The sequence below is a fragment of the Thamnophis elegans genome, chromosome 17 (assembly GCF_009769535.1).
Source record: "Thamnophis elegans isolate rThaEle1 chromosome 17, rThaEle1.pri, whole genome shotgun sequence".
NCBI lineage: Eukaryota > Metazoa > Chordata > Lepidosauria > Squamata > Colubridae > Thamnophis > Thamnophis elegans.
In genome coordinates this window covers 9,365,617-9,377,982 of record NC_045557.1, presented here as the reverse complement: position 1 = coordinate 9,377,982, position 12,366 = coordinate 9,365,617, and the positions used below count along the sequence as shown (strand labels likewise).

General features: G+C 48.6%; 1 protein-coding gene across 1 annotated transcript in view; it reads left to right on the top strand.

Annotated features, from left to right (window-relative positions):
- MAP3K11 (mitogen-activated protein kinase kinase kinase 11) overlaps positions 1-12,366 on the top strand; it is a 34,040-nt gene that overhangs the window by 13,261 nt on the left and 8,413 nt on the right. Inside the window, exons 2-6 of the mRNA XM_032233978.1 lie at positions 4,852-5,032; positions 5,918-6,066; positions 7,560-7,735; positions 8,958-9,198; positions 10,676-10,789. Of these exons, the coding sequence (XP_032089869.1) occupies positions 4,852-5,032; positions 5,918-6,066; positions 7,560-7,735; positions 8,958-9,198; positions 10,676-10,789 (861 nt within the window). The remainder of the gene's footprint in view (positions 1-4,851; positions 5,033-5,917; positions 6,067-7,559; positions 7,736-8,957; positions 9,199-10,675; positions 10,790-12,366) is intronic.

The window sequence follows — 12,366 nt, the reverse complement described above, 5'->3', positions numbered from 1 at the left end:
TGTTTGTCTTCCGGGTTTCTGGCTGGCATGCACACGCAACGATCAGCTGACCTTCGAACATGGGGCACTGCTGAAAAGTGGTGTGCCCGTGCGTGCTGGCCAGCGGATCATCGGGCATGCGTGTGTGCTAGAACCCAGAAGTTGGGCTTTTCCAGAGGGCGGGACATTTCCGCAAGTGCCAAAAATACAAATAAATACAAATACAATAGCAGAGTTGGAAGGGACCTTGGAGGTCTTCTAGTCCAACCCCCTGCCTAGGCAGGAAAGCCTATACCATTCCAGACAAATGGCTATCCAGCATCTTCTTAAAGACTTCCAGTGATGGGGCATTCACAACTTCTGGAGGCAACTTCTGTTCCACTGATTCATTGTTTTCATTGTCAGGAAATTTCTCCTCGGTTCTTTTTTTTGTTGTTAAAAATTTTATTGTTTTTATTAAACAAAAACACACACAAAGAAAGAATCAACTTTCGTTACATCTTGTAGAAAGCGTGTCGATTGGTTATAGGTACTTTCCGTGCGTTTCTTCCACAATCATTACATATACTTCATGCAAATTGAGTTGTACATTTTAGAATTTATGTATTTTACTATCACTGTACCACAATTCTCATTTGATTACAGTGAACTTAAACGTGTTTTTATCTAAAATCGTTTGTATTTGAAGACACAACCACCTACTGGCATACATTCACAATCTCAATGAGTCTTCCACAACTTGACATCTTTATAACATATTCTAAAACAAAGTAAGTTAGTAGGATATCTAGCATCTAGAAATGTCTCCTCAGTTCTAAGTTGCTTCTCTCCTTGATTAATTCCCAACCATTGCTTCTTGTTCTACCCTCAGGTGCCTTGGAGAATAGTTTGACTCCCTCTTTTTTGTGGCAACCCCTGAGATATTGGAAGGCTGCTATCATGTCTCCCCTAGTCCTTCTTTTCATTAAACTAGACATACCCAATTCCTGCAACCGTTCTTCATATGTTTTAGCCTCCAGTCCCCTAATCCTCTTGGTTGCTCTTCTCACAACTCTTTTCACAACAAGTTCCCACAACTTCTGGAGGCAAGCTGTTCCACGGGTCAATTGTCCTCACTGTCAGGAAGTTTTTCCTTAATCCCAGGTTGCTCCTCTCCTGGATTAGTTTCCATCCATTGCTTCTTGTCTTGCCTTCAAGATGCTTTGCAGAATAGCTTGACTCCCTCTTCTTTGGGGCAGCCCCTGAGATATTGGAAGACTGTTATCATGTCTCCCCTGGTCCTTCTTTTCATTCAACTAGACATACCCAGTTCCTGCAACCGTTCTTCATATGTTTTAGCCTCCAGTCCCCTAATCCTCTTTGTTACTCTTCTCTGCCCTCTTTCCAGAGTCTCAACATCTTTTCTACATCGTGGCGACCAAAACTGAATGCTGTATTCCAAGTGTGGCCTTACCAAGGCCGTATAAAGTGGTATTAACATTTCATGTGATCTTGATTCTATCCCTCTGTTGATGCAGCCTAGAACTGTGTTGGCTTTTTTGACAGCTGCTGCCCACGGCTGGCTCCTCTTTAAATGGTTGTCCAAAAAAGGTTCACCATCCCTGGTATAGGGTTCTCCTGCTTGAGCAGGGGGGTTGGACTAGAAGACCTCCAAGGTCCCTTTTTCCAGCTCTATTCCGCCGGACCGATTGAATTAGCCTCCTTACAAAGCTGGCTAGTTGGAAGCTGGCTAGCGGTGGGAGATGTGCTGCTCAAGGCCATTTCGTGGCCTTTTTTCTTTTCCCAGAGGGAAGAACAAACAGTGCAGGAAACAATGCCCTGTTTTTCATGCGAGGGAGGGGGGTTAATTGGGAGAGAGGGGGGGTGTCCCTTGGCTTCCTCCAACTTGCTTCCTGCCAGTTTCCCCCCCACCCCCTTTCCTGGCTTCCTCCGTCCTAGGGAGGACCCGGCGGCGGGGAAGGGAAATTTGAAGAGCAGCTGGGGAAAGAAAGGTGGACGGAGAACCCCGTGGCTGGCTAGGTCCACCCTCTCCATTGCTCGGCAGAACAATAGGCCGATTCTCCGGCCGGCTTCAGACACAATGGCCGGTCCAGTGCCAACGCCTCTCGGCGAAATGTCTGCCTTGCCTACGGATTGTGGGAATGGAGCCCAAGCAGACTCTGGGTTCCTTTCGCTGGGGTGTTCGACATTATAAGGGTCGTTCGTTCTGCCGGTGATGGGGTGTTTTTTGGGGGGGGGCGTTGAAATCAAGAGCGGCAGGGCCCCTGAGCACGTGCAGAGAGCTTGCAACTTCCTTCCCCAAACCAGAATGCTGTCGTCCTCCGGTTACGGCGTTAAGTCCTTGACTTAACGGCAGTTCGTTTCGCGACCGTGTCAAAGTCACAACGGCGCTGGGAACAAAAGGGACTTATGACTGTGTTCCGCACTTACGGCCATTGCAGCATCCCCGTGGCCCTGATGGTTGCAGTGTCCCCGGGAGGGAGGGGGGGTACTGCGATCCGCTTTTGATGAGCGAAGTTAATGGGGAAGCGGGATTCATTTAACCATCGTGTTTTTAATTCGACAACTGCCATGATCCACTCAACGACTGTGGAAGGAAGGTAGGAAAACGGGGCAAAGCTCACTTAACAACTGCCTCGCTTAACGACAGAAATCTTGGCCTCTTTTGAGGACTACCTGTATAGCAATAGCAGTTAGACTTATATACCGCTTCATAGGGCTTTCAGCCCTCTCTAAGCAGTTTACAGAGTCAGCATATCGCCCCCAACAACAATCCGGGTCCTCAAATAGCAAATCAAAAGGGTTTTTAAACGGTTTTCTGCAAAAAAAAACCAGCGTCTCACTTAGCAACATAATTTGGGGGCTCAATTGTGGTCCTAAATTGGAGGCTAACTCTTATCAATCTGGACAAATATGTTGTCCAGTCTCTTCTGAAAAACCACCAGTTATGGAGCAGTCGCAACTTCTGGTGGCAAGCTGTTTCATGCTTACGACCACATGGCAATGGTCTCGTATTTATGACAGTTGAAATGTCCCGGGGGTGTCACGCGATCCCCTTTTGCAACCTTCTGACAAGCAGCCTCAAAGCCAGGTTCATTTAACCGTGTCGCTAACTTAACAACGGTACTGATTCACTTAACAACTGGGGCGAGGGATGTTGTAAAATGAGGCAAGCAACACTCGGTTGACTCGGTTAGCAACAAAAAACATTTGGCCTCTGTTGTGGTCATAAGTCGAGGACTAGAGTGGCCACTGCCAGAACTAAAAATAGATGGGTGTTTATTTGTTTATCTCTTTGGCTGTTTTGTTAATAATAATATATTTGATGAATGAGAGGCTCAACAATTTGTAAGTAGATTTAATAGTTTAAGCGTTTGAAATTCGTTTGGCCTGTTTCCCAACATTGCTGTAATAATTATACTAATCAGTAATTCAACCAGGATGGACGTAAAATATATACAGTACGTGTTAGAAGTTGCTTAATATCCTTTTATTTTGTTAAAAATGTCTTTTTAAACCTTTTTGCTGTTTTCTATTTTAACCTACTTTGAATGAACTAACATTCTCTGAGAAATACGGCAGAGATTTAGCTCCAGGACAGGGCCGAGTCTCCTGCTGGAGCAGAGGGTTGGACTAGAAGACCTCTAAGGTCCCTTCCGTTTCTGTTATTCTGTTTCCTACTCAAGCTGTTAACGCCAATGTAAATCGGAGCTTGGGACGGCTTCTGCCCTCTGGTGTGCCAAGAATGCAAAGGCATCTTGGCACAGGGAACTAAACTGGCCAACAGAGGAAACCTTTCTGGCTGCAAGAAATTGCGACGGAGGGTGGCTTCCCAGAGAATGTATTAAAATTGAGTGAAGCCGGGTCAAAATGAGAGAAAAACAGGGTGAAATTAAGAGCTGGGCAGGATCCGTGTTTGAAAAGGAGAGAAAAGGACTACCCTGGTTGCATTCGCACAATCATGAACCAGTTTGGCGAAAGGGTGGCTCAGTGGCTAAGACGCTGAGCATGTCGATCAGACAGTTCGGCGGTTCGAATCCCTAGCGCCGCGTAACGGAGTGAGCTCCCGTTCCTTGTCCCAGCTTCTACCAACCTAGCAGTTCAAAAGCAGGTAAAAAATGCAAGTAGAAAAATAGGCACTACCTTTGATGGGAAGGGAACAGCGTTCCGTGCGCCTTCAGGGTTGAGTCATGCCGGCCACATGACCCTGGAGACGTCTTCGGACAGCGCTGGCTCTTCGGCTTTGAAACGGAGGTGAGCACCCCCTGCTAGAGTTGGGTGCTCATCATGAGCGGTGCTCATCTCCATTTCAAAGCTGAAGAGCCAGCACTGTCCGAAGATGTCTCCGTGGTCATGTGGCCGGCATAACTAAATGCCAAATGCACAAGGAACGCTGTTACTTTCCCCCCAGAGGTGGTTCCTATTTTTCAATTTGCATTTTTTTTACCTGCTTTCGAGCTGCTAAGTTGGCAGAAGCTGGGTCAAGTAACGGGAGCTCACTCCGTTAGGTTGTGCTAGGGATTCGAACCGCCGAACTGCCGACCTTTCCGATTGACAAGCTCAGCGTCGTAGCCCCTGAGCCACCTTTATGTCATCTGGACATAATGTCCGTTCGCTTACCGTGTCACTAATTTAAGAAGTGCCCCCATTCACTTAACAGTTGTGGCAAGAAAGATGGCAAACATGGGGGGCAAAACTCACTTAACAAATATCTCGCTTGGCAACAGACGTTTGGGGCTCAATTTGTGGTCGTATGTCGAGGATTACCAACACAGGGAAGAGTTTCCAGAACAGGCTGCTTTTAAAAAAACAAAACCCACATCTTGCCTCTTTCTGGGGTTGTCTGAAAGCGTTCTCTTTTTCCTTCCACAGTTTTGTTGAGTGAATACGTGGACGACGGCGAGGTCAGTGGGAAAACTCTCAAAATCACCGATTTCGGTCTGGCCAGGGAATGGCACAAAACCACTAAAATGAGCGCAGCCGGGACGTACGCCTGGATGGCCCCGGAGGTCATCAAAAACTCAACTTTTTCCCGGGGTAGTGACGTCTGGAGGTAAGTTGGAGCGAAAGAAAGGAAGTTTTTGGACGAAGGGGGGCGTTTGAAACCTATTTGGCCACGGAGCGTGCTCCGTTGAAGAATGTGATTGATGACACAACCCGGAAGGAGGCGAGAAACAGGGTCATAGTTGGGCTGTAAATTACGGGGGTTAGAGCTGACTTCACTCTGGTACATGCTGACGTATTGCTCCTTACTGGATTTCTTTTGAAATTTGGCTGAAGGCTCATGAGTTCATCAGGGCATCCTGGGAACCCTGACAACACATTTATGATGGTTGCAGTGTCCAGGGTGTGTGTCACGTGATCCCCTTTTGTGACTTTCTGACAAGCCAAGTCAATGGGGAATCCAGATTCACTTAACAACCATTTTACCAACTTAATCTACTACGGCGATTCGCTTAGCAACAACTGTGGAAAGAAAGGTCGTAAAATGGGGCATAATTCACAAATGTCTCACTTAGCAACAGAAATTTCCGGCTCAATTGGGGTCGTAAGTCGAGGACTACCTGTATACCACTTCATAGTGCTCTTTATAGCCTCCTCTGAGGGGTTTACAGAGTCAGCCTATTACCCCCCAACAATCTGGGTCCTCATTTTACCGACTTCGGAAGGAAGGAAGGCTGAGTTAACCTTCAGCCCACCGGTAACTACTAATGGGGGATTATTCCTCAACTTATAACCGTTCATTAAATGATGTTTTGAAGTTTTGCCCCATCGCTTGAGGCTTTTAAGAAGAGACTGGACAGCCATTTGTCTGAATGGGAGAGGGTCTCCTTCTCGAGCAAGGGGCTGGACTAGAAGACCTCCATGGTCCCGACCAAATAAATATTTGTAAGTTGGGAACCGCCTGAAATCTTTTCCCTGTTTTTTCTTCTTCCAGTTATGGGGTGCTCTTGTGGGAACTCCTCACCGGCGAAGTTCCATACCGGGGAATTGACGGGCTGGCCGTGGCTTATGGGGTTGCCGTCAACAAACTCACACTCCCGATACCATCTACGTGCCCTGAACCCTTTGCCCGTTTAATGACAGGTAAGTGAAAATATCTTGGAGGTCGGCTTGGTGATTTTGAAAAGAGCCCTGGTAAATTGGGACAAAAACTCTCTTTTGAAATGTTTCTCTCCTCTTCCGTTAACCCAGTTGAAATCTACACTTTCCGCAGTTACAACCCAAGAAACTAGGGAGGGTCCCTTCTGAACCTGTCCATTGTGCAGCTGAGGGCTAGGATGCCTCTTATTAGACCCGTTCCTTTAGCAGCATCTCTTCACCCCATCTCCCAAGGTCTTCCCCACATATCATTCCAGCCGTCTCCTATACAGCCTGAGAAACTAGGGAGGGTCCCTTCTGAACCTGTCCATTGTGCAGCTGAGGGCTAGGATGCCTCTTATTAGACCCGTTCCTTTAGCAGCATCTCTTCACCCCATCTCCCAAGGTCTTCCCCACATATCATTCCAGCCGTCTCCTATACAGCCTGAGAAACTAGGGAGGGTCCCTTCTGAACCTGTCCATTGTGCAGCTGAGGGCTAGGATGCCTCTTATTAGACCCGTTCCTTTAGCAGCATCTCTTCACCCCATCTCCCAAGGTCTTCCCCACATATCATTCCAGCCGTCTCCTATACAGCCTGAGAAACTAGGGGGGGTCCCTTCTGAACCTGTCCATTATGCAGCTGAGGGCTACGCTGTCTTTTAGCTGACTGTCCCCTTGATAGTATCTCTTTGCCCCATCTCCCAAGGTCTTCCCCACATATCATTCCAGCTGTCTCCTATACAGCCTGAGATACTAGGGAGGGTCCCTTCTGAGCCTCTTGTCCTGCCTGTTACCCAGCTGAGAGTTACACTGCCTCTTATCTGACCATTCCTGTGCTCTTCCCAACATACCCTTTTTCAACCTAACCCACTCTGAACTCTTTTCATAGATCTACATTATCCTCTCCCCCCCCCCCGCCTTTATAGCCTGAGAAACTAGTGAGAGTCCCTTCTGAGCCTTTCGCCGTATCTGTTACATAACTGAGATCTATGCTCTCTTATCTGACCATTACTGGCCAGGTCTCCTCACTCCGTCTCCCAAGGTCTTCCCATATACCAATCACACATACTTGCTTAAACTCTTGTCCATATATCTATCTTCTCCTTACCCCTATACAGCCTGAGAAACTAGGGAGGGTCCCATCTGAGCCTCTTTCTCCATCCAGTATGCAGTGGAGGGCTACGCTGTCTTTTAGCTGACTGTCCCCTTGATAGTATCTCTTTGCCCCGTCTCCCAAGGTCTTCCCCACATATCATTCCAGCCGTCTCCTTTACAGCCTGAGAAACTAGGGTGGGTCCCTTCTGAGCCTCTTGCCCTATCTGTTACACAACTGAGATCTATGCTCTCTTATCTGACCATTACTGAGCTGACTGTCCCCTTGATAGTATCTCTTTGCTCCGTCTCCCAAGGTCTTGCCCGCATGCTAATGAAAACTCCTCTCTCTCTCTCTCTCTTTTGTTTTCCTTCTTCCGCCGCCCTGCCGGGTCGGTCCCACCAGAGTGCTGGCAGCAGGACCCCCACGCGCGCCCCAGCTTTGCCTCCATCCTCGACCAGCTGACGGTCCTCGAGACGCAGGTGTTGCACGACCTGCCCCAAGAGTCCTTCCATTCCATGCAAGACGACTGGAAAGTGGAGATCCAGGATATGTTTGACGAACTGCGGGCAAAAGAGAAGGTGAGAATCAGAGGGGGAAGGCGGGGGGGGGAGGGATTTCCCTTCCCCAGCAGCAGGGGGTTGGATTAAACCAGGGGTCCCCAACCTTTTGGACCACTAAATTCATAATTTTAAATCCCGTGGACCACTAATATGATCTGCCTAATGACCGGCTGTGTGGGCATGGCTAGATGATCATGTGACTGGGTGGGCATGGCCAACTCGATCTCACCTCGCCCCTCCCAGCCCCTCCTTGCCTGCCTGCCCGGGCTCCTTAGGGCCCCAACAGGAAGCAGTTGCCGGAACTAAGCAGCCACCCGGAGAAAGAGTTGGCAAAAGAGCTCAGTTCAAATTGGATCTGACCGAGAAGGAGGCTCAGCAGAAGCACCTCACTGAGGACTAGGAGCATGGGCTTCCCAAGCAGAGGGAAGACCTGCGGGAGTGCAAGGCCAGGTGCCGGCGCCTGGAGGCTCAGCGGGCTGAGATGGTCAGCCAGTTCCAGCCATGATTCAGTCCCACTGGAACGAGGCCCTCCAGCTCTTCGCCACCAGCGGCGCTTCCCTCCAGCCTTCGCCTAAAGCCCCCCACCAGGAGGTTGAAGCAGACCCCAAGTTAGAATTTCTGCCCCCCTCCGACCCACCCAAAAAGACCCTGAAGGGGGAGACTCTCTGCAGCAACACAAGCGTCCATTGCACGTATCCGTCCCAGGAACCGTAGTTTGAGGACCCCTGGATTGAGTGCAATATAAAAAATGCAAATAATTTTTCAGTGGTCCACCAACATTTTCTCGCGGACCCCCCAGTGGTTGTTAGCATGGTTGTTCAGGGAACATGGGCTTCCATGGACTTGTCAGAAGGTCGCAAAAGGGGGATCGCATGACACACACACACCCCGGGACACTGCAACCGTCATAACTACGAACCAATTGTCAAACATCCAAATGTATATCAGGTGACTATGGGGATGCTGCAATAGTTGTATGAAAAAAAATCACAAATCCTTTTTTTTAGTGCCGTTGTAACTTTAAACGGTCACTAAACAAACTGTTGTAAGTTGAGCACTACCTATAGGTGGGACGGGAGGCCACTAGGAAATCACTCCTTTAAGACAAGGATCTGCATCAAACTGTAGATCACATCATGACTGGAGGATCCAAAGATCTCCGGGAGGGGGGGGGAACGATGACCGAGAGTTTCCCTCCCTCACAGATGGGGGATTGTTCGGGATCCCTTTCTCTCCCCAGGAGCTGTTGAGCCGGGAGGAAGAGCTGAAGCAGGCAGCCCTGAAGCAGAAGTCCCAGGAGGAATTTCTCCGCCAGCGGGAACACGAACTGGCCCAGTGGGAGCTGGAGGTCTTCGAGCGCGAACTCAGCCTCCTCATCCAGCAGATGAACCGCGATCGGCCGCACGTGAAGAAGCGCAAGGGTACCTTCAAGCGCAACAAGCTCAGAGGAAGGGACAGCGATCGCATCAGCATGCCGCTCGGTAAGAAGGCTGGTTGGGAAGCCGAGCTCTGGGGAAGGCTGGGTGGGCTAGATCCCGCCTTGATCCTTCTGAACGCTGGAGGGGTGTGTGTGTTATTTTACGAAAGACAGATTTGGTATTTGTTGCGGGTTGTAATGGCAACGGACCAGCATTCTCGGGGATTCTGGGAAGTAAATACGGTGTACTGAGGGATTCTGGGAAATGAATGGGGCACACACAGAGATTCTGGGAAATACATTCTGGGAAATAGGCAGGAACTCTGGGAAATAAATACAGGGCACGTGGGAAACCAGGGAAATAAACATGGTGCACTGAGGGATTCTGGGAAATAAATGTGGCACCCCAGGGATTCTGGGAAATAAATGTGGTGCAATGAGGGATTCTGGGAAATAAATGTGGTGCACTGAAGGATTCTGGGAAATAAATATGGTGCACTGAGGGATTTTGGGAAATACAAATTGATGCCCTCGGGGATTCTGGGAAATACATATGGTGCACTGATGGATTCTGGGAAATAAATGCTGCGCCAGGGATTCCGGGAAATACATATGGTGCACTGAGGGAAATAAATGTGATGCACTGAGGGATTCTGGGAAATAATTGTGGTGCCCTCAGGGTTTCTGGGAAATAAATGTGGTGCACTGAGGGATTCTGGGAAATAAATATGGTGCCCTCGGGGATTCTGGGAAATGTGGTGCACTGAGGGATTCTGGGAAATGTGGTGCACTGAGGGATTCTGGAAAATCTGGTGCACTGAGGGATTCTGGGAAATCTGGTGCACTGAGGGATTCTGGGAAATGTGGTGTCCTCAGGAATCCTGGGAAGTAGGTGTCTCCCGCTCACCTGTCAGGAGACCGATGTCAACGTCTAAAGCATTTCCACGACTACTATCAACTTGAGAAGGGAGGAGAATTCCATGCATACTTTTGGCTAGAGTAAAGTCTCATATTGTAACTGAGATGTGAAGGCGCATGTCCAGAACCCTGCCATAACATCTGGTTGGCAAATGTGATTGACAGATTGAATGTGATTGATAGTAAAATCCAGAGGGGAGGGGACACAGGGGTAAAGTTCAGACGCCATTAAGTGGGATTCAGTTTAGGCTCCGCAGAAGATCAAGCCAAGATGTTGATCCTAATAAATGAAATTTTTTTGTTTGAACTTTGTCTCGAGGCTTGTAAATTACTTAGGTCATCTCTTGGGAACTTCACAGAGAGCCTAAACCATGTTTGATCTGGTCCCAATTAAAGATGGCGCCCAGATTCTGGGGAAGGCTCTGATGAGGGCTCTGTGTCGGAGACAGGCTCTTATTTTCTTTGACACACAAAATAAGTGTTTATTTCAGCGCATGTGCTCAAAAGCCCGATTGAGCTCATTATCCGGGGAGGTCTTATTTTCAGGGGGGAAACTGGGTAGATCTGACTCGATCAGCTTCAAGGTGGTTTTCACGGACTTTCTCTCCTTTTTTCCCTCCCAGATTTTAAGCATCGCATCACGGTTCAAGCATCCCCAGGGCTGGACAAGAGGAAGGATTTTTTCGATGCCGGCGCGGGGGGCTCCCCCACATTCCCACGCTTTCGAGCTATCCAGTGTGAGTGGCGCAAGATTTCCCTCCGGACGAATCCCCAACGCACATCTCAACAAGCTTAGATGCCGATAGAGGCAGTCCTCAACTTTATGACCAATCGGATCACATGGCGGCAGGGATGCTACAATGGACTTAAGTTTGGGAGAGCCACTTTTTTTCAGAGGCTTCGTAACTTTGAACAGTTTGCGAAATGTGGGGTCCTTGGTGCTCTCCGTGCTTCGTGGTTTTCTTGCAGACGTTTTATTACCCATCTAGGTAATATCATCAGTGCTAGAAGGGAGTGGGGTTTGGAGCATTAATTTAGCAACTGATAGAATAATTGTAGCTCAGGGGTCTTGGGTGCTCTTTAAGCTGGATTGTTTTCTTGCAGACGTTTCTTTACCCAGCTAGGTAACATCATCAGTGCTAGAAGGGAGGAGAATTTTCTCTCTGTGAGCATTGATGATGTTACTTAGTTGGGTAATAAAATGTCTGCAAGAAAAACACCAAGCTCAGAGAGCACCAAGGATCCCACAGTTGTTCCTCCTCCTCCTCCTCTTCTCCTTCTTCTCCTTCCTCCTTTCTCCTCCTCCTCTTCTTCTCCCCTCCCCCTCTTCTCCTTCTCTTCTTCTTTTCCTTCCTCCTCTTCTTCTCCTTCCTCGTCCTCCTCTTCTTCTCCTTCTTCTCCTTCCTCCTCCTCATCTTCTTCTCCCCTTCCCCCTCTTCTTCTCTTCTTCTTCTCCTTCCTCCTCTTTTCCTTCTTCTCCGCCTTCTCCTTCCTCCTTTCTCCTCCTCCCCTTCTTTTCCCCCTCTTCTTCTTCTCTTCTTCTCCTTCCTCCTCTTCTTCTCCCTCCTCCCCCTCTTCTTCTCCTTCTCTTCTTCTCCTTCCTCCTCCTCTTCTCCTTCCTCCTCCTCCTCTTCTTCTCCTTCTCTTCCTCCTCCTCCTCTTCTCCCTCCTTTCTCTTCTTCTCCTCCTCTTCTTCTCCTTTCTCCTCTCCTTCTCCTTCTCTTCTTCTCCTTCATCCACTCCTTCTTCTCCTCCTCTTCTTCTCCTTCCTCCTTCCTCCTCCTCTTCTTCTCCTTCTCCTCCTCTAATTTTCCTCCACCCCACCATTCTAGCTCTGATAATATTACCTAGTTGGGTAATGAAATGTCTGCAAGAAAACCACCAAGCTCAGAGAGCACCAAGGCCCCCACCGTCTTATTTCTCCTCCTTTTCCTTTTCCTCCTCCTCTTCTTCTTATCCTTCTTCCTTTTCCTCTAATATGCCAACCCTCCCTTATAGGACTGATGTCGTTACCTAGTTGGGTAATGAAACATCTGCACGAAAACCAAGCTCAGAGATCACCAAGGGCCCCCACAATCCTCCTCCTCCTCCCTTCGCAAACCCCACTCCCTTCCAAGCCCTTCCTTTTCCTGCAATACGTAAACACCCCCTCCCTTCTAGGACTGATGAAGTTACCTAGTTGGGTAATGAAACGTCTGCGAGAAAACCACCAGACTCAAGAGAGCAGCCAGGACTCCCCCGTTTTAGGAACTATTCAAAGTTATGAAGGCCCTGGGAATAAAGGGACTTGGAGACAGTCCTTAAAACTTAAGCC